General features: G+C 45.6%; 1 protein-coding gene across 1 annotated transcript in view; it reads left to right on the top strand.

The window, feature by feature from the left end:
• The window catches only part of lrmda (leucine rich melanocyte differentiation associated), a 200,140-nt gene extending 183,454 nt beyond the window's left edge, over nucleotides 1-16,686 (top strand). Inside the window, exon 7 of the mRNA XM_035605928.2 lies at nucleotides 15,118-16,686. Coding sequence (XP_035461821.1) covers nucleotides 15,118-15,197 — 80 coding nt within the window. The 3' untranslated portion in view covers nucleotides 15,198-16,686. The remainder of the gene's footprint in view (nucleotides 1-15,117) is intronic.
• The last annotated feature ends 8,012 nt before the right edge of the window (nucleotides 16,687-24,698 follow it).

Here is a 24,698-nt window from a genome sequence, read left to right as displayed (position 1 = left end):
TTCTTGTTCTCTCTGACTTATCTTTTGAGGATTGTTGCAGCATTCCCAGGGCCTAATGTGCTGGATTATGTTTTTGTTCACACTGCTTTACTCTGTTAAATAGTTCTGTTGAAATACAGGGAAATTTCCTGAGGGGCCTTGATAAGCTCTCTAAACATTGTGAAGTGAGTTTGACAATACAGTGTGTTTGAACATAGACTGTTAATAAAGATGGACGACGTGTCTCCGACTGCACAAAAATGCCAAAATATTCCGGATACGGCCGCTGCCATCAGAGTCCGTGCAGTAGTGATCAGGCAGTGGTATCGCCGATACATCCACCTGACCAATCGGGAGTCAGTCTCAGCAGTCAATGAGGACGCTTCAACCCATTTTTATCGCTTCAGATTACTAATTAAAATTTGGAAAGTAATTATTTTCTGTGTGCTTTGACTTTTTGTAGTTTTTCCCTATCTGTTATCAATCTGCTATCATGGAGGAGGCCGGATTTAAAACATGTACTGCAGCCAGCCACCAGGGGGAGATCGAGATGTTTTGGCTTCACCTTAAGAGATCGTTGATGTCGTTCATCTTTATATGCAGTCTATGGTATTGAACTAGATGTTATTTTTCAAAATAACAATGCATATCTGTAGGTGTTAGTAAATGATTACACTGTGGGTATATTAATTAATGTATGACCACGTCAAGGGTGTAGTGCAAACATTCAAGGTGCGCGTGACTGCAGGCACTGTAATTCTATAGTATCGTGCGTCCTAAAACACACACACACACACACACACACAAACACTGACACACTTATTCCCATGTACCCTCAATGCTCCAAAGCTATTGTGGTGGAAAGAGCTGAACCCATCTGTCAATTACGGTAAGCTCTATCGGGCCATTGTCTAAACAGTTTTCTCACTCACTGGTGAATCCAGTGATTTATTGTCAACTGCCTCTGCATCAATATACAATTGGGAGACACTAAGCTGTGATGTCTGAACACAAACTATTGTCAGAGTATCAGCATAGCTCACATTAAGTGCCATTTAGATTATTCATTGAATTGGGCTGTGTGAAAGCCTTGCTTGGATTTGCCGCTTGTAAAGAGAAGGCCATTATCCCATACACTGGGATTCCTGTGCAATGGATCTGAGCTCCTATGTACTGCAGATTCACTTTTCAAGGGGATGAATAGTGTCCGAGCTGAACCAGATACAGACTCAGTTTTGCGAATTGTGTGGGTCAGCTTGTCCTGCCCTGCCTTAAAGTCCGTTGGGTCAACTGGATATCAGTGTCAGGGCTACTTTGCTGCTCCGACATGCATTTGATTTCTCGCAAAAATATAAAGGGGCGCCTTGGTTACAGGAAGTAGCAGGTCTTTTAATGGTTTGTACAGGCATCAACATTCCAGCTTGACCAGAATGAAAAGAGCGAGGTCGCCCAAATGCTATGGAGTCCAAAACAACCTTTTTATCTGTCACTTTGATTTGCTGATTAAGTCACTTTAAACAGACGGAGCAGGTTTCCCTCTCATGATAATGCGAGCGGACAAGTTATTTCACCATCATAATTTGATTCGTAGATCCTTCCTGGCATGCTACGTCGCTGCAGCGCAACCTGATTGGATTGACTGAGTCATTTCGGTCAAATACGTGGATTTATCCCAGATTGTTGTGATTTTGAAAGGCTGTTTGCTTCGTTCCCCTCCCTCAGGACAAACATGCAACACTCAAACCTTCAGAATTGGTGGCCATCAAACCGTATTTACTCACAAATATGTCATTCCTTGATTGTGTATTTGTATACAGCATGTGGTATTTGTCGAGCAAATGAGTTATGTGCTGTTGTAATTCATATTTCATAGGAAAATGCAGGAGAACATATGGACTCAGTAGAATAATATTTCCATTAAGAAGCTGACATATGCTGAAAACTTTGGAAACTAATTATTTCAGGGCAAATAGATGGAAAATATACATTCTGTGGAGTGTTGGGTGCCTGGAGAGCCTTGAAAGAAAGCTTAAATATGTCTGTCCGTTTGACACCATTAGCAAGCGTTAACACATGACCTTTGGCAGCTCTGCACCATTCTGGGCATCTTCTGCGGCTGCAAATCTGAGCCGAGGATTCAGACTTGCGGATAACAGAGACAGGGGAAGAGGGCATGATGTTGGATAAAGTGCAATGGCCATGTTCACATGTCTGGCGGTGCAGTTTCTTGTTAGCATACTGTGACCCTGAGTTGCAATGTCTCAAGGCTAGCCAACTGTTCTTTGTGCCCTTTGTATGTTTGGTTAGAATAACAGGCTTGGTTATAGATGGGGTTTTTTTTCTCCATTGCATTATACCATCATGGTGAAGAATGTATATATATTGAAGTGAATACATTCGCTGTGTAAGAACACAACCCCTGTAGAACGTGTTGTACCATCATCCATGTTATTGTTTTGCTTTATGTAGCAGGCAGTAGATTTTAATGGCAGAGCTGAAAGGGATTATATTGAGATAACCTTGGGAGAGAGGCGATAACACAGCCATGGGCATCTGTCCTTCCTGCCATCTCTAACCCACTCTGACATTTTGGCTGAGGAACGGCTCAAGCCGCAGCACTAACGGCTTATTTGCACGTTTTGTACAATATTTGAAAGGTTACAGTAGCCTTTTTTCCCGTTATTGTACTGTTTTAGAAATGGCCTCGCTGGTCATCTTGTATTGTGATATGCTGTTAGCCATTAGACTTTGGCAAGGTAATCCTGATAAATACAATGAACAAATCGAGGATATTAGTGCTGTGATGTGCAGTCGATAATATTTGGCTTCATTAATTCCCATGCCCTGAGATGACACCCAGCCCCTATTAGGTTTGAAATCTCATCCCCTTCTCCTCTATACCTCAGCTGTGGCTCAACCAAGCAGCCAAGCAGATAATACGCTCTGAGCTCTGAAACATGTACCATTATAATTAGCTTTGTCAGGTCCTAGCCCCTACAACCCTCATGCAGATAATATGATAATATGTCTTCATAACCGGCTGACCTTACATGCTCAATATTTCTCCCCTTATGAAGATTACATGTCAATAAAGTAATTGAGTCCCGGGGTGTGTGGCAAGTGAAGATTTAGGTTATTGGACTTTTCAGGGTAGTGATGTACGAGCGTTATTATTCTACCTGTCAGGAGATGTGCACGGGGCTGAGGACAGTCCGAGTGTGTCAGGGGGAAAGGAGAGGGGCAGGGCAGAGAACGAGGGAGGGAGACAGAGATAAGGGAAAAGAGAGGGAGAGGGGGGAATGAGTGGAAAGAAATGAAGTGAGCCAAAGAGAGACGGGGACACGAGAGAGTGAGGGGGGGAGAAGGAAATGGAGAGAGGTGGAGGGGAGGAGTGGGGAGAGCAGGAGAGGCGAGATCATTTCTCACAAGGAGGGACACATCCACTGTTAATCATTCCCTCATACCGTCATCTCGCTGTCCCCTCGCTCACTCTCTGCATATGAACAGGGGATATGTCATATTAATTAACAGATGTGGAGTTACTGTGGAGCCAGGGGAGGCCAGAGGGGCATGAAATATTCCACACAACACATACCTATCATCACCTCTGCCACGCACCGGATTGGCTACTGTGGGCTCATCCGTTTAGGTTCTGGCAGGAAATTATGGCATGCAAGTTGACACAACCATAATTTTGAGCGGCGTGCGATGAAGAACAAATCTTTCATGGCTTTAATCTTACAGTACTTACAGAATGTGCTTATTTAAATGCATGCTCACTTTTGTAATGATTATGTTTATACATATTTATGATTATATAAGAACAAGATATATTTCCTATTCAAGAACCTGCCCAACGCTTGTGTTGCCCCAAGGTATTATTGAATTTGTTGAAGATGGCTTAAAGCAGTGTGATGTCATTACTTCTCTGGACATTGACGCCATGATGAGCACGTTGTTCGCACGGTTGGACAAACTCGGTGAATTTGAGATGTCACTCGGCGTCAATAACACTGGATACTGGATCCTCTTCACAGTATGCCCATGAAGAGGAGGAGGAGACTAGCATCCTTATTGGATGGCTTTTGACTTCACCCCTACGTACCTTTGATTGACAAGCTGAACCAATATTTTTTTTTTTTCATCCCATATGAAAAATGTAAAAAGAGGAGATGCTCTAACAACTACATGGTGCCAAACCCCCTCAACCTGTTCGATGGCTACAGCTGGAACATAAGAACAGTAACACAATCATAATCACTTGTAAGTCGTTTTGGATAAAAGTGTAACTATAGGATATACAGTATATTTGTAAAAATTATTGCATTTAATTACTTGAAAAGAATAGCCCGCCCTTTCAGGGTAATTAGCAATTAAACGAATTAAATTCATGAGTATACGCATATAAATGCACATGTATATTTACTTGAGCATTAACCAATGAACATACTGTGCATGTGTGTCAACTCATTGTTGCAACTTCTAGAGGCTCCATCAACGCTGATTTCCAGATGACCACACTATTTTAACCACATTACTGATACAGTACAATACACACTTGTGTTTTGCTTGGCTTTTCCTCAATACTGTTTCAAAACATAAAGGTAGAATCCCTGATCTTGACAGTGCATGTATGTGATGATCTATATTTCTTTTTCACCCCCTCTCTTTTCTTTTCTTGTCCTGTTTTGTGACAAATTGTGCTAAATGCCATATGTCAACGTACCGTTTTGTCCATCATAATTTGACTGTCAGTGCAAGAGACAGAGGAAATGGGATGTGAAAATGTGTGGTCGATCGAGGTCCAACAATGAAGGTTACGCACATTTTCAGCTGCGACAGAGGCAAGAAGGAAGGGACACACAAAGGGAGGGTGGGAGAGCAATGTTAAAGGATATTTTACCATGTCCTTTTGGATTAGGCCCCGAGATTGATATCTTCCAGTCAGATGAAGCTCTGATGTAAGTGATCCAGCCCCTCCATCATTGTGACATGCAGCTCTTGGCTAACGTTCATCCGTGTTGATGGGCACACCCTACGCCACGAGGGCCCTGGCTAACATACCCACCTTCCTCTCTCCCCGTGTCTGTCTGCCCCGCTCTGCCATCCCTGTGCTTTTATTTCTGTTGCCCTTCTCCCCTGTTTTCTGTCACCATGTCATGTCCAATCACTGTTTGGCTGGCCAGGCGCTCAGTCGGGCAGGCAGGGAGCAGGAGCCCCAGGTAGAGAACTGCCTAACAGGCATCAGGATGGGCACTGAAATGACTCTAATAATGGGGTCCCCGTGTGGCCCAGACAGCCCAGTCAGTTAGCAGGGCCGGGATGGGGAGTAATAAGTGTTTGATGTCTACAGGGGAAGGAAGTGTGGAGGAGTACAGCCAACGCTGGGCACTCCAGTCGGGCAGGTGCAGCCAGCCAGGGTCTGAGGGGGGACGGCCGCGGAACAAGACGTCAGATTAGTATTGATATGTGTCAAGCTGGAGGTTGCCAGGCTGTTTGTTTAAGAGTGTGTCTCCGAGTGGTAGCAGCCATGCGGTAATTGATGTCTGGCTCAAAAAAGACAAGCTGGAGGACAACCCGATGTGCTTGGTGCTCGGTGAAACCATTGTCAGTGTCATGGTGCGAGGGGAAGGAAGAAACTACCGCACAATCTCTGCACGATTACATCAGTGTGTCAAAGTCCATGCCGCAGTTTCTCTCGTGGCCAGAATTTGCCGGCCATCTTTGATCTGATGAAAATTGCCACTGACAGGTAGCGAGGTGCCATTTTGTCCGCTGATGCGTGAAGTCCATCATTGTCTGTGCAGTTGAGTTTAGTTAACATGGCACTTAGCGACTGACATTGCTTCGGAGCCAGAAAAACACTGTCATTGTCATGTCATTTATCTTTTGCTGACCAATTTTCAATGTGTCCCCTCGCTGAATGCCCCGCTGAGCGCCTTCTAGCTTATTTACAGTAGGCATGTGAGTTTCAGTGCCCTCCAAGTGTGAACTGTATTTCAAACACTCAAAACATTTCAAGCCCCTCGTATCAGAAGGAACAGGTTTTCCCCCGCACCTTCCACGGATAATGCCACTGCTGTCCTTTCTCCTGTGGCAATCTAGTAACAAGCTACTTCCCTTTGAGCAGTTTTATGCGGTTGTAATTGACCTGACAATGGGGTTCATTATGGAGTCCCTTTCATGCTGTTTTGCCTGATAATTATTATTTAATGTGTTCGGATGGAGAGCATCATTAATTCATCCCTTCCTCCAATGTCAAAGAGATGAACAGTGAAGTTATCACTCTCCGGTGATTAATACTGTGCTCTTTTGTTATTGAATCCTGTCCCAGTGATTAAACCTTCATTGAGTCACTCACCAAGCCCGCTCTTATTAACGACACCATTACCGAACACTGCCAAACCTCTAATTGCGAATTTTTTCCGCCTTTTCTCTTTTTCTTCCCCTTATTTCGGCGAGAGGTTTGAGCCACTTATCTGTGCTTTTTCTTTTAATTAGAAATCCTGGGTGTAATGAAGAACACAATCGATCAGCGTCAGGCCATGTGCCGTGCACGTGTGTGGTGATTTGCGACCCTCATGTTGACGAAGAAAATGAGCGCTTATGATCACTGGCGTCATTGGCCGGTTCACGTGCCCTTAAGGGTGTGCGAAGCCCTTCCATGAGTCGAGCAGTAAATAACCAACTTGTAATTGTTGTGCTTACAGTGCAGGTTTTTGTGTTTTTCCTTTCATATGCAAGTCACCGTATTTGCTCGACGGAAGCAGGTGCCTGGAGAAAGGCGCTCCAAGGAGACTAAGAACTTGGTAAACAGCCTGAGTCCTCCGCCTTAAACCACTCTCCTCTTATCTCCAGACTGCAGAGCTACTGTAACCAGTGTTCTCTCCTCTCTCTGCGCGGGATAAATGTCACTGAAATTAATTTCATCCTTCTTCTTTTTTTTCATTAGACCCCCCACAACGGTAATCTGTTTTCAGTCAAAATTTATGTGCTCCAGAATTCAATTTCCTTCTCATCCTCATGAGTTGAAAGTACAAAGACTGATAGGCATTTATCTGGTTAGAACTGTAATTCACCCATCAATGAATAATGCCATCCCCAATTTAAAGTGTTTGATTACAGCCATTTAGTGAACTGACAGTGACGGAGTGCCATTATTCATATATTAACCAAATGCCGGCGATGAGCTCAGAAAATAACTGATACAAACGGTGTGCACTGCATTGCATGTGTTTTTGTGTACGACTACGTTTAATCCTTTACATTAATCAAGTCCATTTGTTTATTTTGTCAGCAATGGCCCTAATCACTGCATCTCTTATAACGGTAGCCCTCAGTCCCCGGAGCACATGAAAACATACAGAATGTGTTATTGTTGCACTTTAAGAAGAATCATGTGGCAAAATCAACCTGGTATTGATCAGGGCTGGTTGAGCCATGACCCAGCAACCTTCCCCTGACAGCCCATCGGCCTGTGGCAATAGCAAATCTTTCAACTCTCCATCTCACACACACGCACACGAAAAACACACACACACACACACTTCCCCCCTATTTTTTTTTATTCTTTGTTGGCCCTCTGTATGTGCATTGTTGTTGTTTTTTGTAATGCACAAAGTTCCTAAATCTCCTCGGTCTCAGTTTTGGACTCTTCCACCCACAATAAATAAACACCCTAATGAAAATGGAGAGCAAAAAAATGTACCTCAGAGTGAATTAAAGTTCAAGATGTGAGTGTGTGTGTGAGTGCGTGTGTGTGTGTGTGTGTGTGTGTGTGTGTGTGTGTGTGTGTGTGTGTGTGTGTGTGTGTGTGTGTGTGTGTGTGTGTGTGCGTGCGTGTGTGTGTGTGTGTGTGTGTCTGTGTGAGAGTGAGAGAGAGAGAAAGAGAGAGAGATAGAAACATGATGTTTGAATGGGTGACAGACCAACCACTGACTGACTGACAGGAAGTATACAACATGTCAGGCTGCCTGGCGAGAAGTGTTTGGAAAGTCTGACGTCAGAGCCTCATCAAATGTCAACAGAGAAAGTGACCGTTGTGCCGTGTTTCTCCGGTGTGATGGACAGGCCTATCATTATGGCGGCTTGTTAAGCGAAGGCTTACTGCATGTTTTAATCAGCTCCGTAAACGATAGCTAATAGTGGCCAACTTTCTTTATATTGCTCTGAAATGGCACCATTTGCTGTGTATAAATGTGTTTTTTAGTCCTGACTGTTTTACCATCATGCATGCCTTGTATATTGGCTTGTGAGAACACGTCTTGTGTCGCCGGCTGTATAATCCTCCCCTGCCCTCCTGCCCTCCTTCCTCCCCTCCCCCTCCCCCTCCTCTCTGGCTTTTCCCCAGCCCCTGCCTGGGTGAAAAATGGGGCGCATTTTTCCTGATAGCCTGTGTGGATGGGGAGAGTATAAATGGCTAATGAATTACAGATGAACATTGACGCAAATTAATCTTCCTGATGTCCCAGGGTTATATGGCAGCTATTTAAAAGTTTAATCAATACGCTGAAGTTGAGAACATGCAGGCACTGCAGTTGTCTGGCCGCGGTAAACAGCCAGGAGGGGAACAGGGAAGGCCTGAGCCAAGGGTATGCATCATAATGACAGGTATTTATGTTTAATGGACTAAATATTTTTTATTGGTGGACGGCAAATGTCACTTAAATTCTGTAAGTTACACACAGGAGTTTTGTCTGCGACTGAGAGATTGGTGACACCACAACTATTAAAATGTTAACGTAATTGACTTGTACAGATGGAGTAAGGCCAGATTCTGTTTAACACACGTACACACACACACACACACACACACACACACACATACTGTGGCCCCTTGTTTGTTTATATATGTTAGATTACTGTATCTGTAGTTGGTTACTTACAGTTTCAATGCCCCAGACAGCTGTGGCCGGAGGCCCCATGTTTATCGCATTCATCACAAACTTTCATTTGGACTAATGCATGAACTGATTAGATTTTTTTTTTGTGTGTCAAAGGTCAAGATCGCTGCGACTTCATGTCCAGACTGTTTTGGCGAACGCAATATACTGAGAACTCCTGGTGGGAATTCCATTACGTCTGACACTAATCATTGGTGGTCAAAGCTCAAGGTCACTATGACCTCAAAAAGTTTTTGGACATAACTATAACAAAATGCGATTATTACCATTTTTAAATTCCTTTAGAGTCTTCACTACATACACTATTTCATGAGTCCAGACAGACATGGATGTCAACAGCAACTTGACCAGTTGGTAACCCACGGCAGTATTTCTAGTTTGCCGTTATTAATAATTCATTCTGTGCAATGAATTTGCCTTTTCAAAACTCTTTATACTGACACGACACTGCACACTGTAGCATGAGGTAGCTGATTTAATTTTAAAATGCACTGATCATTTCTGAAATACAACTAAGATGAATCAAGTGACACGACCGCAACAAAAGCTTTTTAGATAGATCAGTAGATGTTTGTCTCACCTGGAGAAAACACTGTAGTAGTTTTTTTCCTATTAAGGTTTACTCACACAAAGCCGTTTTTTCTTCTTCTTCTGCTTGCTACATGTGAATTACACTAAAATGCACAATAACAAAAGAACAGTAGGCGGCTTTTTTGACCGATTTAGCTGCTCCCAGGAGAGGCAGAGTAAGCTGTTGAGGCTTTTCTTTTTACAAAAACAAAATTTAGGGAATGTTGTTGGTTTTACTGCTGGAGAACAAAGTAGGTACAGTCATTATGACAGTGTATCTCTGTGTCTCTGTTGTGCGTTTTCCTGTCGAGAAGCAGATGGATGGCGTGTAGAAATGCACATCTGGAGCAAATATGTCCTGCACGGAAAACAGCCTCCCACTCCGTTCCCGCTGGCATCTTTTGCAGCTTTAGTTATGTTATTGGTGATTTGATTGGTATTGATACTGAAATCAGACATGAAGCAAATGCAGATTTGATAAGAGATCTAACATGATTATAGTGGCTTCTGAGTTGCACAGTCTTAAACTCTTCATCTTCTTCTCTGGAAACATTCTATAGGCACTTTCAAGAAACATACGAATTAGGAAATGCTCATACACCGACGCACATCTGCGGCAGAATAACACATAGTGAACCATGTACCGTTTCTCTCCATGCCACTGCGTGCCCGCTCGCCTCTCTGTGGGCTTATTCAAAAGTCCACTGGCTGTTGGTTTATGGGACGCGGGGGGGTTATCTATCTGCAGCCTTCCCTATAGAGAGGAGGTGGCGACTCTGTCTCATGACGTTGGGCTGAACTGATAAAAGTACAGCCGGAGATGGATCGTGTCCACAATAATAGCCCTGGCTCACAGCAGCCTATGCCCCAAGCTCATAAGTCACACTCGCACCAACTCTTATAGATGTCTGCCCGCAATTCCATCTGACCCTCCCAACACACTCACACCTGCCCCGGCAGTGTTATTTCAGCCCTTGGAGATAATACAGAAAGTGTAATCGTCTTGTTAATTGGCTTTTTCCCATTTCAGTTTTCCCCTAATGGATGACAGCAGTGAGGGAATTGTTAGCGAAAAGGGAGAGAAAAGGAAAGGGAGGCAACAACAACATCAAACACAGCAGACGAAGAGGAGTTGAGACGAGATGGGGCGATAGATGTGAAAAGGAGACGGGACGAGAAACTAAGAGCAGAGGGAGTGGATTCACGGCAAGAATAGATAACCTTGATGTTAAAAGCTACATCCGTCGGATGTGTCTCTCTGTGACATATTGATGGCCCTTGAAAAGAGTCAAGCTGATTGTATGCAGGGAACAATCATTAAACCCACTCACTCCCTCTCCTCTCCCTGTGTGCATGCATGCACAAGTGTGTGTGTGTGTGTGTGTGTGTGTGTGTGTGTGTGTGTGTGTGCGTGTGCGTGTGCGTGTGTCACATGCTGATTAAATGAGTTTTGCAACAGACTTCTGTGAGTTCATGTGGCTGGTAATCTATGCAATCTGACAAACGGAGGTCAAGGGATGTCGTGTTTTGTGATGAATTACCCAAAAAGATAATGTTTTCAGTTATTTTTAGAGGTGCACTCCATCCAATTGCAAATAATAGGAACCATATACAGTGCTGACATGCTTGAAGTATTTCACAGTCACTTTGTGTCTAGTACCCCGATGCACTACCAGTGACAGAATCCAGTTGGACCACTGTCCTATTTTGGTGTTGACATCCCTTGAAAGTGTTTTTAAATTATTACTATTACTACGACTTGCGAGGAAAAACCCCCCAACCCACTGTCCTTACATAATCTTGATAGAAATAGTCTAGCAAAAGAGTTTTTATTTTTAAAGCATTGCATGGTCGACTATAGCTGGAGACTTATAATCCATAAGCAACCAAGAGCGCGAGCTGTACAGCCAGATACCTTGAAATTTCTGGAACCGCTGAGCGACTGATACTGTATTGATCAACAGCACGTGTGAACCTCTGTTTACGTGTTATGGTCATTTCGACCAACAAGGCAATACAGTTTCAGTCCTCTGTTGTTTTTATCCATTGTCGTAGTGGAAAAACTATGTTTAGAAAAAGTTGTTATGTTTTAACCTGTTTTGATTTTATATTGGAGCACCGTACAGACAGGCTTTGTACTGCTATAGCTTAAGTCACAGTAAGCACAGTGGCAGGATGGCTCATCAAGCCCCTGTGGAGAGGACACATGCTCCGGTGTAATCGGCTCCGAAACGACCCGACCGTCTGCTGATGAACCTGCCGCATTCACCGAGAGCGAGACACAAGAAACCGACCGCGTATACAGCCTTTTAATAAAGACAAGAGGGTTTGGCTATAAACCCCTTAAAAACAACAAGGTGCTGTGCGACATCTGCAGAACAAAGGCCCTGCGTGTTCCTCCGCCAGGACATGATGGAAGCGTTAGCCTCCGCATCACTTTGTAAATCTGTCACTTTAATGGCTGCGCCCATTGTTCTCGCTGCGCGCGGAGTTTGTGATCAAAGCGTGCGTGGGTTTGTGATAGTGTGTGTGCGGTCGAGGGTGTGGGTTTTTGATGCGAGCGTGCTCATCCACGGCCCGGGATACACAGGAGGATATTGCAGGCTACTGGGTTTGGCACTGTACCTCTAGTTATTAAGTATCAGTTCATCAGGCGGAACCCCGCAGGCGTGAGCGCGCCCTCGGAGCTTGTTATGTAAGAGTGAAGTCTGGCTCGGTTGTTCCCCTCTCCAACCGTCTCCAACCAGCCCATCGTTCTCCCGGTTTGCCCTCGTAATAAGAGCAAGCTCTCGCTGTGAATGGGGAAGCTAGCGAAACTGGAAATGCGTTTGTGCATGAAACACACTGCTTAATGTAGTTCCGAAATGCGACTGTGGAGCTGGAGCCGGGTAACGCGGGGAAATTAAGAGACACATTCACACACTCCTACACCACCTGGGAAACAGACCCCCGTCCCTGTTCTATGCTCGACTATTTCTCTTAATTTACCCTTCCTTCTCCTCCTTTGATCACAGATGTGGCATCTTTGTTTCTGTTGAGCTCTCTCGGGGAGTCACGGGTCACACGTTGACCGGAGCGTCCCGATTGGTGCCGGGGAATCACAGGACGTGTTTCCTCCAATCCGTCCCAGTCCCCGCGGGCCAGTGATGAGCTCGGCGGAGTGTGAAGGCTTGGGGGGCCTTTAGCTTCAGTTCCTTCATCTGTGAAGGTTATCTCCGAGAGGCTTTGGTCGCGACCGACAAATATATCCCCTCTAGGTAATGTCTTATAGGAGCCTTGGTTCTGCTATCTCAATGGATAATCTCTTTAAGGGCCCCACTCCTGGAGAGAGTGAGTTTTTTCTCGCCGGGTAAGCTGTGAATATGTGAAAGGCCCCGGCACCCATGTGATCAGAGCACCGCGAGACACCCTGAGTCCTGTGGTGTCAAGCCCAGTCTCCAGCCGTGGCACCTATGTCCCCGGGCGAATCACGGCAGCTGGATTTCATCCCTCTCCCCGCCCCGGCCGCCTCGCTGTCAGAGAAGCACACACACACACACACACACACACACAAACACACACTTATATATGTACCCCTCACACACCGGGGGAGCAGGCAGGCATGGAGCTGGTCCCGGATTTTATCGGAGATGACAGCTCCTCACACTTCAGTGTTTGGATCACCTCAAGTAGCTGGGCTATGAGGGGAAATGAGCACTGCTCCACTACAAAGTCCAGATTTAGATTGACTGAGCTTGTCCTCGGGCCTGTGGGCTGCTGCTGCCGCTGCTGCTGCTGCACTGCTCCTCCGCCTGACAGAACACCCACTACTGCTGCAAGGGACTGGTGTGCGCGCGTGTGTGTGTGTGTGTGTGTGTGTGTGTGTGTCTTTGTACTGTACATATGTGTGGGTGTGCGCGCGTGTGACTTGGTGGAGCCTACTTTGAAGAGTCAGAGCGAGTGGGGTAAAGAGAGCGATGTGTCAGGTTTGGTTAGAATTGAGGGTGGCATCAGAATATGCTTGGCACTAATATGGCACCAGTATCTCTGTCCCCGTCTCTGCTTTCTGTCACTTAGTTGCCATCCTCTCCCCGCCCTTGACAATGTCTCTTTGGATTATGAGATTGGACTTAGCGCCCGGAGCACCCCTCATCCCTCCGTGACACCCGCCTCTCCCATAAGTCTCTCCTCTCCCGCCCTGTCTCTGGTCTGCCCCCCCCCCCCCCCCCCCCTTAATGCACTTGATGCCTATTTAAAAAGCCTGGTGAAAAGCTGTATCTGTTCTCCTGTCACGGGATCATTGACAGCACTAATGCCACTTGTCCTTGCCTCCTTGCCTCATTTGGTGACACCTATGCCACAGCCCAGCACATTCATCAAGTGGCAGTGGGAGCGCAGTGACATCGGAGGCAGCGCGGACCAGCCACAGAGGTCTGGGCAGCCCCCACCCCGCACGCCACCAGCTCTCATTACAACAAGAAAAAGCACTGCCGGCCATCTTGGATGAGGCGCATATAGACGAGAGGCATGTGGATCGTATCCCTGAATTCTGGATAAGTCATTTCTGGATAGTTTCGGCACTTTGATATCAACAGAAATCAGGAGAAGAACATTCTGCTTTGACATTGTTTGCTCCCATTGACTGGTGTTGATAAGAGACGAAACCAAAGCTTCGGTCTCAACCAGGCGTAAACGGCGGTTGTGCAACTCCAAAATTCCTCTGTATTAATTCGAATGTTTTATTAGCCTATTGAATGTCCATATCCACAAATACACATGGACATACCCCACCCCTTACCTGCTGATAGTGGAAACACTTGCTGTGATGTTTGTGTGTCTTGACAGTGTGTGTGTGAGTGCATGTGGGTGGCCCGTGAGCTTGTTACTGTCAGGACTATGGCCCGAGGCCACAGTGGTCTCACTGTGGAACAAGATGTTCATCCTTCCCAGCAACACCTCTCATCCCCCACGAGGAGCAGACCCAGACCCGGGTCGCCCCCGCCATTTAAAGCTACCCTGCGGTGATTTTGCACAAAAGTAAACAAGCAAGGACTTTGTTTACATTCACTCTTTCTCACTTAAAACTCATCGCCTGTGTCCTGAAGGTCTAATGAATACAGTGACTGCTGTGTTTACTACCTCATAAAACGTCGGGGCCTGGTTTTTGACTCATTCTTTGTTTGCATCCGCTCCCGCAGTCTCACTCGTTATTAGAGACCTGGTTGGTAGACTTAGTACAGTGTATGAAAAGAGCGATGTTTTTAAGGATATTGGGGTACGTTTGGTGTGACCCTTCTGTAAATGGTCCTGCTCATCTATAACTCAAACACGGCAACGATATGATGTATGTAGGTATGGCTAAATTCTGTTATGATCAAGGATTGATTGATTAGTGAATTCCAATATGGGAGATTGTCTGTCTGGCACTGAAATATTCCAAGAGACACATTACAAATTCAGTCACTAATGGTCACTGCGTATTAATGCTATGTGTACATGAATATACCCAGGTGTAAACATATAGCCAGTCTACTTTAGTCTCTATTGCAAAATCCTATGAAAGGAGGGGAATACTTTCCAATGTTCATTTTCTCAATTCTTGATTATAAATGTTGTGTATGAAAACCACAGTCATGACCCCCAACTTCACACTTTCTCACATTTGATTTCTTTTTTTTACTTTTAGGGGTGTTCGCCAAGTGTCGCTACATCTACTATGGCAAGCACTCGGAAGGCAACAGGTTCATCCGAAACGACCAACTCTGATGGGGCGCTGCTGCCGCCCCGGCGTGAAAGAGGCGCACGGAAGACGTCGGGTGTCCACAGAAGGAACGATGATCGAACCATGAAAGCATTGGTGACAATGGAGTCGCCAAGGTTTCAAATAATGTCAACTTCAGCCGAATATGTTGTTGTGGTTATGTCAGGTGAATTTGTTTTTTTTTGTTGTTTTAATTTTTTTTTGTGTAGTTGATCATATTCCAGCCCCTATAGTTATGCCCCTCCTCTGAGCTCCGTCTGCCTCAGAGTCAGAGTCAGAGATGACACTCCCACTGACATGATAGCCTCTAAGCATCAGCGACCGCACAACTACAGACAGACAGACACACGCAGAAGGACACACACTCTCTCTCTCTCTCTCTCTCTCTCTCTCTCTCTCTCTCTCTCTCTCTCTCTCTCTCTCTCTCTCTCGTTCAATTGCATCCTTTTCTTTGACAGCAATGATGGATCACCCATCCACTACCGACACTAATCAAGGGTGAAAGGGGTGACGGTCACACACCTGGGGCCTGACATGGTCTCATCTCTCTCTCTCTCTCTCTCGCTCTCTCTGTCTCTCTCTCTCTCTCTGTCTCTCTCTCTCTCTGTCTCTGTCTCTCTCTCTCTCTGTCTCTCTCTCTCTCTCTCTCTCTCTCTCTCTCTCTCTCTCTCTCTCTCTCTCTGTCTATTACTTACAGACACACTCACACACACACACATATCTGCTGTTTAAAACATGAAGACATCAACAGGGCCATGGTTAGAAACTCGAGGCATGATCAGTCGAGGTTTAGTTTGTGTCCGGGGTGCCGAGCAATTCTCCGTCTTTTTTATTTTGAGTGGATTTCATTGAATTTGTTTCAGAAGAGGAAGAGGAAGAGTTTGTTTCTCTAAAGTCAGGCATATTTGTTGTAGTTGAGCAAGGATTTGGACAGTTTCCCTTTGCAAGTATATATTAGTGCGCTTGTTATTTCCCGGAGGAGATTTATCCGATGCAGCCGAGTCCAAAACATTCCAGTATGAGCTTGAATGAAGAACAGAGTTGTGTGCGTTCCGGCTCTATCATTATGTTATTTTGCACTGCCTGTCTTCAGCCCTTTAACTGCTTCGCGCTGAAATACCCCCGTCATCATTTGCATTTTGTGTTGACGAATCGTAAAACAAACTGTGACACATAATCTGCAGAAAATTGTATTCATTGTAATATTGACCATGAAGTTACCCCAAATGTGTTCAATGTTTACATTTTATTCTACTTTTTGAATCATCATGTGAACTTAAACAGTGAACTTGCAATGTGTTTAAGATGATTTCTAATAGCGTATCACTGCAACCTAAGGTTAAGTGTTGCCATTTTTTTTAATATCTTATTTTATAGTTTTCCAGGCAGCCGTCCAGTCTGAGATTCTGAGAGGATGGAATGATGCAACGCAGCTGATGTGATGTAAAACTGCATTAGCCCAATGGCTTTGAGTGTTAAAACAATTTGACTTAACATGTGTCTACTGTCAAGTTGATGTACAGCTCACGGTACCGCGGTGCTTTCACATTACTTCCTTCTGCCGCCACAACACACTAATGTGTGCTAATGATGAAGTGATTCACATTAATATTTTTCCCCCCAAATAAAATATTTAGAGCCAATCGATATTTTAATAGCTCTGTGTTGCTCGTCACTCCGCCCGCAAAAGTGGTTGAGAAATGCATCCCTGATCGACAAACGCAAAAAGTATGCAACTCCTAAGAGGAGTGGAGTATTTTGATAAACCACGGTGATGAGATGGAGAAGAGAGGCTTCCCGTATTTTGGGATGTGAAAGGAATCGTGATGAGCTTCAGTCATGTGCGTCGATCATCTACAGACGGATGACGGAAAGGTCAGAGGTAGCCTCGCGCGATGTTTGTTCGCTGTGTCCGGATCCGTTTATTTCTTATTTCTATTAGCTGAAGCATTTGTGGGACTTTAAGAAAGACGTGATAGTGCGTGTGAGAGTACGCGCGCTTGCTCCCATGTGCTCGTACACCACTTCCTACAGGACAGCGTGACCATATTCCAGCTGACATGCCGTTCAGGAGCCTGGTCACTAGTGCCGGCGTTTCAAAATGACAAGGTTCATTTGTCTGTGTTCTGATATGCTCAGAGGAAACTGGGGCTGACAGCCGGAGGAGGCAGGAAGAGAGGAACCACAACAAGTCCCCCTCCCTCCCTCCCTCCCCCCCCCCTGCACAACACAAAATGTCATCCTTCCCCTGGCTGCGGCGCGCGCCCAGCCATCCTGCTGAAAAGAGCAGACATTTAAAACTTTGTGACATGTGTCACAGGCACTGCCATTGAGCCAGTGCCACTGACGGAGCTGGAATTGACAGTCCCCGAGCCACCGGAGCTGGCTGGGGGACACACCGAGTTTGGTGTGTGTCACTTCCCATCCTCGTCAGGGACGCATCCGAGCTGCTGCACCGACACAAACTGCATTATGAGATGGGCGTGGAGTGCCAGAGCGGCTTGACATACACTTGACATGCGCCTGTGCGCAATGCGAGGGGGATGAACGGGATGCCATGGCATCGCGGACAGTAGATTAATTAAGGTATGAGCCACAGATCTACCTGTAGGCGGTGCCCTCCTTGACCCTCGTCTCTGTCACTGCTGCCGCTCCTTGGGAACTTCCTGGCTGAACAAATGGCACGCCACTTCATCATTGCAGATCAGTGACATTCTGCTATAGTAGCCCTGCAGGCTCCTCCGCTGGCCTCCGTGTGTGTGTGTGTGTGCGTCCACTCAGTAAGACAATATAACTCTGCACCTACCGTGTCATCCAATGTTTGTGGAACACAGCTGGACCTCAGTGCACAGTATCTGTGGCGAAGTTTTGCTGTTTCATGCTGAAAACGTGACAAAGCTTACAACACGCGTGTAGATGTTATTGTTAAATTGGACGCGGTTGTCATAATTCAATGCATTTAAATGTTTTAATGGTTTCTTGTTAGAACATGATGGTAAAGTGCACTGACTCATTGTATACAAACTGCAGAGGGAGCATAGAAACATATGTCATGCATACTGTATTTTGTGCTGTAAGAGTGGCACAGTGATGTCCGATTTTTTTTTTTTTTAAAGTTATGTACATAATATCTGGGCTGTATTATTGTGGCAAAGCACAATTCACCTCCCCAAAAGGCACACTGGTGTGTGACTCGCTGTCAGAAGAACTAAGGACCGATCACCCCGTCACTGCGTATCGGCCCTCAGCACGATGACTGATTGGCATGAGCTAATGCAAATTTACAAGAAGGCAGAGGGAGGGGCGGGGCGGGGGGGACTTGTCTTTATGAGTGACAAGTGGCCACTGATAGCACAGCAGCAAACAGGGTGGGGCGAGACTTGGATTTAACTCTCCCCCTGGCTTTCAAACTCTCCCTCTCTCGTTCTGTCTCTCTCCCTCCTGCACCCGAAGACATTTGGCAGCGCACTGCTTCCTCACTCCGTCCCGAGGTGCACAACGGCGGGAGGAGAGTGGCCCCTTATTTCCGGCCCCGGTCTTAGATGAGCAACATTTGTCATCGGGGGTTGTGCTGTAGTAATTAGCTTGTCAGCGGGCACCGGGCTGAGCGGGCTCTTTCTGCTAAGAAAGATGGACAGACTGACACGGCAGCTGACAGCCAGTCGATAATGTGGCAATTAATGTCATAAATAATTCCGCTGCCAATCATATCAAAATGGACTCTGTTCTCTTACAGGGGCCCAGTTCTGCCTTATCATTTCTTCTGATAAGAGAAACAACCATCTCCCCCCCCCCCCCCCCGCCCCCCCGCCCTATAATTATGGGGCTTTTTATATGGAAATACAACATGGCCCTCTCTCTCTCTCCACACGTTTGTAGCGCAGGGATGAAAAGTCAAAGGCAGAAGACATGGACGATAAATGTAACACGCTAATTAATCTGTGTTCTGTGCCCTTAACCTTGGGTATTTCGACGGGTCATACAGCAAGGCCGCGAGGAATTTTCAAATGTCATGGCAAGTATGGAAGAAGGGAAAACTTGATTTGAAAATGCAGACAATTATGTGAGAGCGATCGATCGGAGATGATATTCCAAAGGTTGCAAAAGCTTAACCAACAGTGGGAATATTGATCCCCGACGCCCCGTCACTCGGTGGGAAAATAGCATTACATCTATTCTCCGTCTTCGAGATGCGGGTCAATCGATCGCGGCAGGTGGGGCAACGTGGCGGAATCGGCGAGGGGTTCACTGAATAGTCAACGTGCTCTGTGTTGGAGGGAGACTAAAACGGGGGGGGAAAAGTGGGAATCTGCTTTTGAAACGCTCATTATCCGTCGCCCCCTGCCTGTTTTCATGGGCTCATTTGTCTCGACAAGTGACGCCGTCACTGTGAACGGTCCCCATCAGCCTGACACTGCCCTCGTCCTGTGAAATGTATGAGCAAATAAAGTGGGCTCAGCACATGTAAGGCCCTCCTAATGCATTGTAAAACAGCCTTAAACACATCAGATGTATCTCTGGGGCTGGGAAGGTCGCTCCGACGGTAATATATGGTCCCTGCTGAGAAGTCTCAAGGTCACGTCGGCTTCACCCTACATAATGCACGGTTTCCCGTTGCTCCCCGACTCCAATCATGCCTCGCGAGCCTTGAGATGAACATTTTACTAAGTAAATCAGCCACCTTGCTGGCATTTCTATTACCCCTCTGTGTGCACCGACAGAGAAGATGAATAACGCCAAATAATAACACGTGGTAACAAATCATATTTATTACACGCGGGGAGAGAAGAAGCCGCGGCGGATGTAGAACAGTTGGGGGCTTTCGTTATTCTTTTATCTCGCCCCTGTGCTGATTTGACTTTATTTTTTTGGTTTGTTTGTTGTGTGCGTGCGTGCGTATGAAGGCATTCTTTGTACTTTATGGAGATGAGTGTGTCACTCCTCCACTCGTCACTGTCCCCTTGTTAGATTGTGTGCGTAATTATTGTGTCATTTATTGCACGAGAATTGCTTGCTTTGAATAAAGCAGTTAAATGACCCTGTTAGCATAATTAATTTAACCATCCTGAGGGGCCGCAAAGTCGCAGTCTCATGAATATTAATTATTGTCAGTGTCAGTGCTGCATATTGTACGACAACAGCGCAACACGTTTTTTTTTTGGTTTGGTTTCTTTTGTTTCAAAGAGAAACCTTGTTTGATGCAATTTCGGAGAGGAATTTTGACACTTTGTTCCTGATTCACAATCACCCGCTCAATTATTTTTTAATGACACATTTACATCGAAGAAGCATGTAAAATATACAATATTCTCCATTGGCCGCATGTTAATCAGATGAATATCAGAACTGACACTTTCTCTTTTATTGCTTCACTACACCATTAAAACAGCAGCCACATTCATTTGGCAGAGAGCATACAGTAATTATACAGAATGGTATGGCAGAGGGCATGTAATGTTTGCATGTTAATGTTCACACCCCAAGGCCCTACAGCTATACTTAATCTGACACAAAGCATCAGCCATTGATTTTACATGCTTGACTCGAACAATCAAACATTTCAAAGGGAATTCCTGGAAACGCTGGCATTTACTACTTTCCTCTGCGGCACCAGGTCCTGAGGGTGGAGATGCTGATTGTGTGTGTGTGTGTGTGTGCGTGTGTGTTTACCAGACAACTGGACACGAACAAGAACCAGAAGAAGAAAAAAGAAAAAGGCCTCAGGAGGGGATGGGTGATTTTCTCACATGGGCAAGTCTGTATTACTCCGTTGATGCACGATAGGCTACGTTAACAGTAGTGTACTGCACATTGAGCCAAGTGATGTGCACCTTCACCGCCCAATGATATGACGCTCTTTCTGGTGTATGTGACTGTCACTGTGAATCACCATGGGAAACCTGGTGGCTGCAGAGATTACACTCCCCGTTTCAAAAGAGAAGAAGATATTTCCCATGAATGCCCTTGAACTGTAACCAATATTCATACATTTCATACACGCGCGTTATGGGCCCCACATTACTGAGGCCTGAGGGAGGAGTGTGTTGTCCCGCGTTGCATGTCAGACCGGGTGGTATTTCGGATCCTATCTCTGGGGTTTCCGCTGCAGGGCGGCCCCGCAAACGGCTCAACTTGTTCCCCCGGACGATGACAGTGACGCACGGGAGCAGTCGATTCCTGACGCACGGCGGTGACTAATGCTGAGGGAAAGGTGAGGGAGCTCTGTTCCGGGGGCCATTCTTACAGACGCGGACATCCGGCCCCCCCCCCCCCCCAGGGTGCAGCTCCGCACAAATGAAACCCTTGAATCATGAATAGTGAAGTTAGCAGTATTCATGATCCACGGAGGGCAGGAGCAGCTATTTACTGCGGCCGACCGTGCTTTTATGGAAGTAATATCGGTGGTCAGTGGTAGGGAGCTCATGCTTTAAACATGTTTTTATTTCCTTGTGGATAGAATTTGAAGGTCGCTTATTGACTTCCATTTGTCTTCTGTCATGTAGCAACTATTCGTAATATGTGGAAAGCACATAATTATCAATGTTGCATTTCTGCTACTAAACCCAGAATCAAACACCCAACAGCCTGGTAAACTATTGACTGGAATAAATATGGCTCTCATGTGAAGCTAATAAAAGATGAATCGATTCTTTAAATATATTATTAAATGTTTTAAGTATGAAAAACCAGTCCTCCGATGATACAAGAAGACTAAGAGTCTGCTGGCATCCACAGTCGTGTTCAGGGCCTTTACACACTGCGAGTGGGACGGAACAACAACCTAATGTGGAATACTCACCTGTGAATGTTGTTCCCAAACTAAAAAACTAATAATGAAAACTATTCATAATGGCAAATTATTGCAACCATTGCAACAGCTTTTTTAAATTCAAAGTTTGAATTGGTTTACACCAAATCATATATCATTATCATCAGCTGATAATGATCACATCGGCCTTATACAAAATAAAAACATTAAAGTAATCACGAAAAAAAGATTAGTGCATAGTTTTGCAAATAGATATTTAAAAAGCGTATGAGGCATTTAATGACCTTTTAGAACAGCTAACATTTGCTGATTGTTGGTAATGTCATTTTATGTCATGCCATTTTACAGGGATTTGGTCAGAAACCCAAATGTTGGACAAACCTCACGAAGGTGTCACAGGAAAAGTCCGTGGGATTCATCTTCTGAGATGTTATTGTTTCATAACAATAACATTGTTATGGGGGGGGGGGGGAGTTACTTGCTCTTGTGTGTGGACAATAGTTTCAGTTGCAGAAGTTAAGTATCACTTCACTCAGCGCAGATATGTTCTCACAAAAAGCTGAACAAATCGTTCACGCTTTCAAATATGCATAAGGTGATTAAGTGCCAATAGCAAAAAATATTGATCTGCACACCAGAGTTGGTTTGAATGTCCCTGGGCCAAAGGTTTATTGGTTGTTATGCACCTTCTCCTCTGTATGTGGGTAAAGTTCAGCCATGAACCTTCGCGTTTGGGTATTAGCAATGGTGTTTTTTTCCCTCTCGCTCAGACAGGCTGATTGGCCTAACCTTGTCTGTCTCTCCAAACATATTGATCAGCCTGTGAGAAGAGAGGGGCTGTGAGACCGAGTGCACAGGCTGAACTTGGAGTGGTTCACTTCCTGCTAATAGCATCCCATTATTTCACAATGGGGGGGGGGGGGATAGTTTTTCGCTGATACAATACATACAAAATGTTGCACTATTTTTTGACCAAATAATCCAATGAATGTCCCTGTGCCATGAGAAACAGCAGAATGATGACTTGTGTAACCCCAGCCACCTGATTTGGGACCATCTCGATTCCATGACAAGCCCCCAGTTACAGTGGCAGCCCCCCACCCCCCACCCCACACACACACACACACACACACACACACACACACACACACACACACACACACACAGAGAACGAGGAGTCTGTTGTTGTTGTTTGACAGATAGAAGATCCGACTATCAGCCACGAGCTCAGAGAGGAAGATTCACTGACTTTTCCAGAAGAGGGCATTCAACACAAATTACAAATGGCAGTGGCAGGCAGGAAAAAAAGAGAAAAAGCCAACCTCTGTGCCTTTGTTGTTCTCCTTTAATTCTGTTAATCGCCCCCAGGTAAAGATTAGCTGCTCTTGCCAATTTAATTCAGCCTCAAATGATGCTGCTACAAGGTCACTTTTTCTCCTCTTCCTCTCCTCCTCCGCCTCTTCATTCACCTCTCCGCTTCCCCCCCCCCCCCCCCCCCCCCCCCCCTCCCGTCCCACACCCCCTTCCTCCTCCATTTCTCTTTCCATGAGCAGGATTGAGTTGTCATGTAGTTCTAATAGGCAGCACAGGGAATCATTAGTCCACCTCGGCTCCCTGACTGATGGGTATTTCACTCCAATCATCTGAGTACTGTGCGTGTGTTTGGTCGGTGTGTGTATGTGTGCGTGCGCGCGGAACCAGGGAAAGAGCGGGAGCACACACCCTACCCCACCCCACCCCACCCCACCCTCTGACACACACACACACATGCACACACACACAAATCCTCTGCCACAGACAGACATCACCATCCCCCCCATCCGCCACTGCATTGTGCGCTCGCTGCTATTGACGGAGTGTCAGAGCTGAGGGGAGATGTCTTAATCAACTTGGACTCACAGGGCATTGATTTGACAAGCTGCTGTAATGACCTTCTTGTTTTCGTAAAGGATCACTGTTTATCTGGGCCACAACTGATGCGCCGAGCATGCCTCATCGTCATGGAAACTATTATCACTGCAGCCCATCCCAATTCAGCATTGGGATGGGCTGCAGTCTTTGAATCTTTCTTTTTCCTTTTTCTTCCCCTGCCTCCCTCTGTCTCTGTCACACACACACACACACACACACACACACACACAACACACTGTCTCTTAAACACACACATGCAGCCACACGTGTTGATATTGATATGTGTGAGGGGGTGCAGTGCCAACCCGAGGTGTGTGCGTGCACTGTCTCTGTACGTGTGTGTGTGTGTGTGTGTGTGTGTGTGTGTGTGTGTGTGTGTGTGTGTGTGTGTGTGTGTGTGTGTGTATGTGTGTGTGTGTGTCTGTCTGTGTGTGTGTGTGTGTGTGAGTACACACTTCCAGGCAAAGTTGTCAGGGGTCAAAGGTAAATGCTATAATTGGTGTCAACATCTTTCACATCAATGTTATGGAAATCGTTCCCGACTGGATGGACTGACTGAGACGACTTAATAATCCCAAGACAGCTGTTTCATTTACCCGCTTCCCTGCTCTTTTTTAAAAATGATTTTAAATGCTACAGCTCATTGATTTACTAAATGACCCATAATGCCATCTAGAATGGACAGTTTATTTTCGATTGAAGAAAAACAATCGATATATTTATTTAAAGAATATCTTTAAGCCTCTTGAACTGGTCTGTTTCTAAACTCGTGGATTTCAAATGAGTCTCCTCCTCGATCCGATGTCAGGCCGAATCTCAGAGATTT

Source organism: Scophthalmus maximus, chromosome 10 (assembly GCF_022379125.1).
Source record: "Scophthalmus maximus strain ysfricsl-2021 chromosome 10, ASM2237912v1, whole genome shotgun sequence".
In the NCBI taxonomy this organism is placed as follows: Eukaryota; Metazoa; Chordata; class Actinopteri; order Pleuronectiformes; family Scophthalmidae; genus Scophthalmus; species Scophthalmus maximus.
The sequence above is the reverse complement of the archived record's forward strand: the minus strand, read 5'-3'. Positions and strand labels throughout refer to the sequence as shown.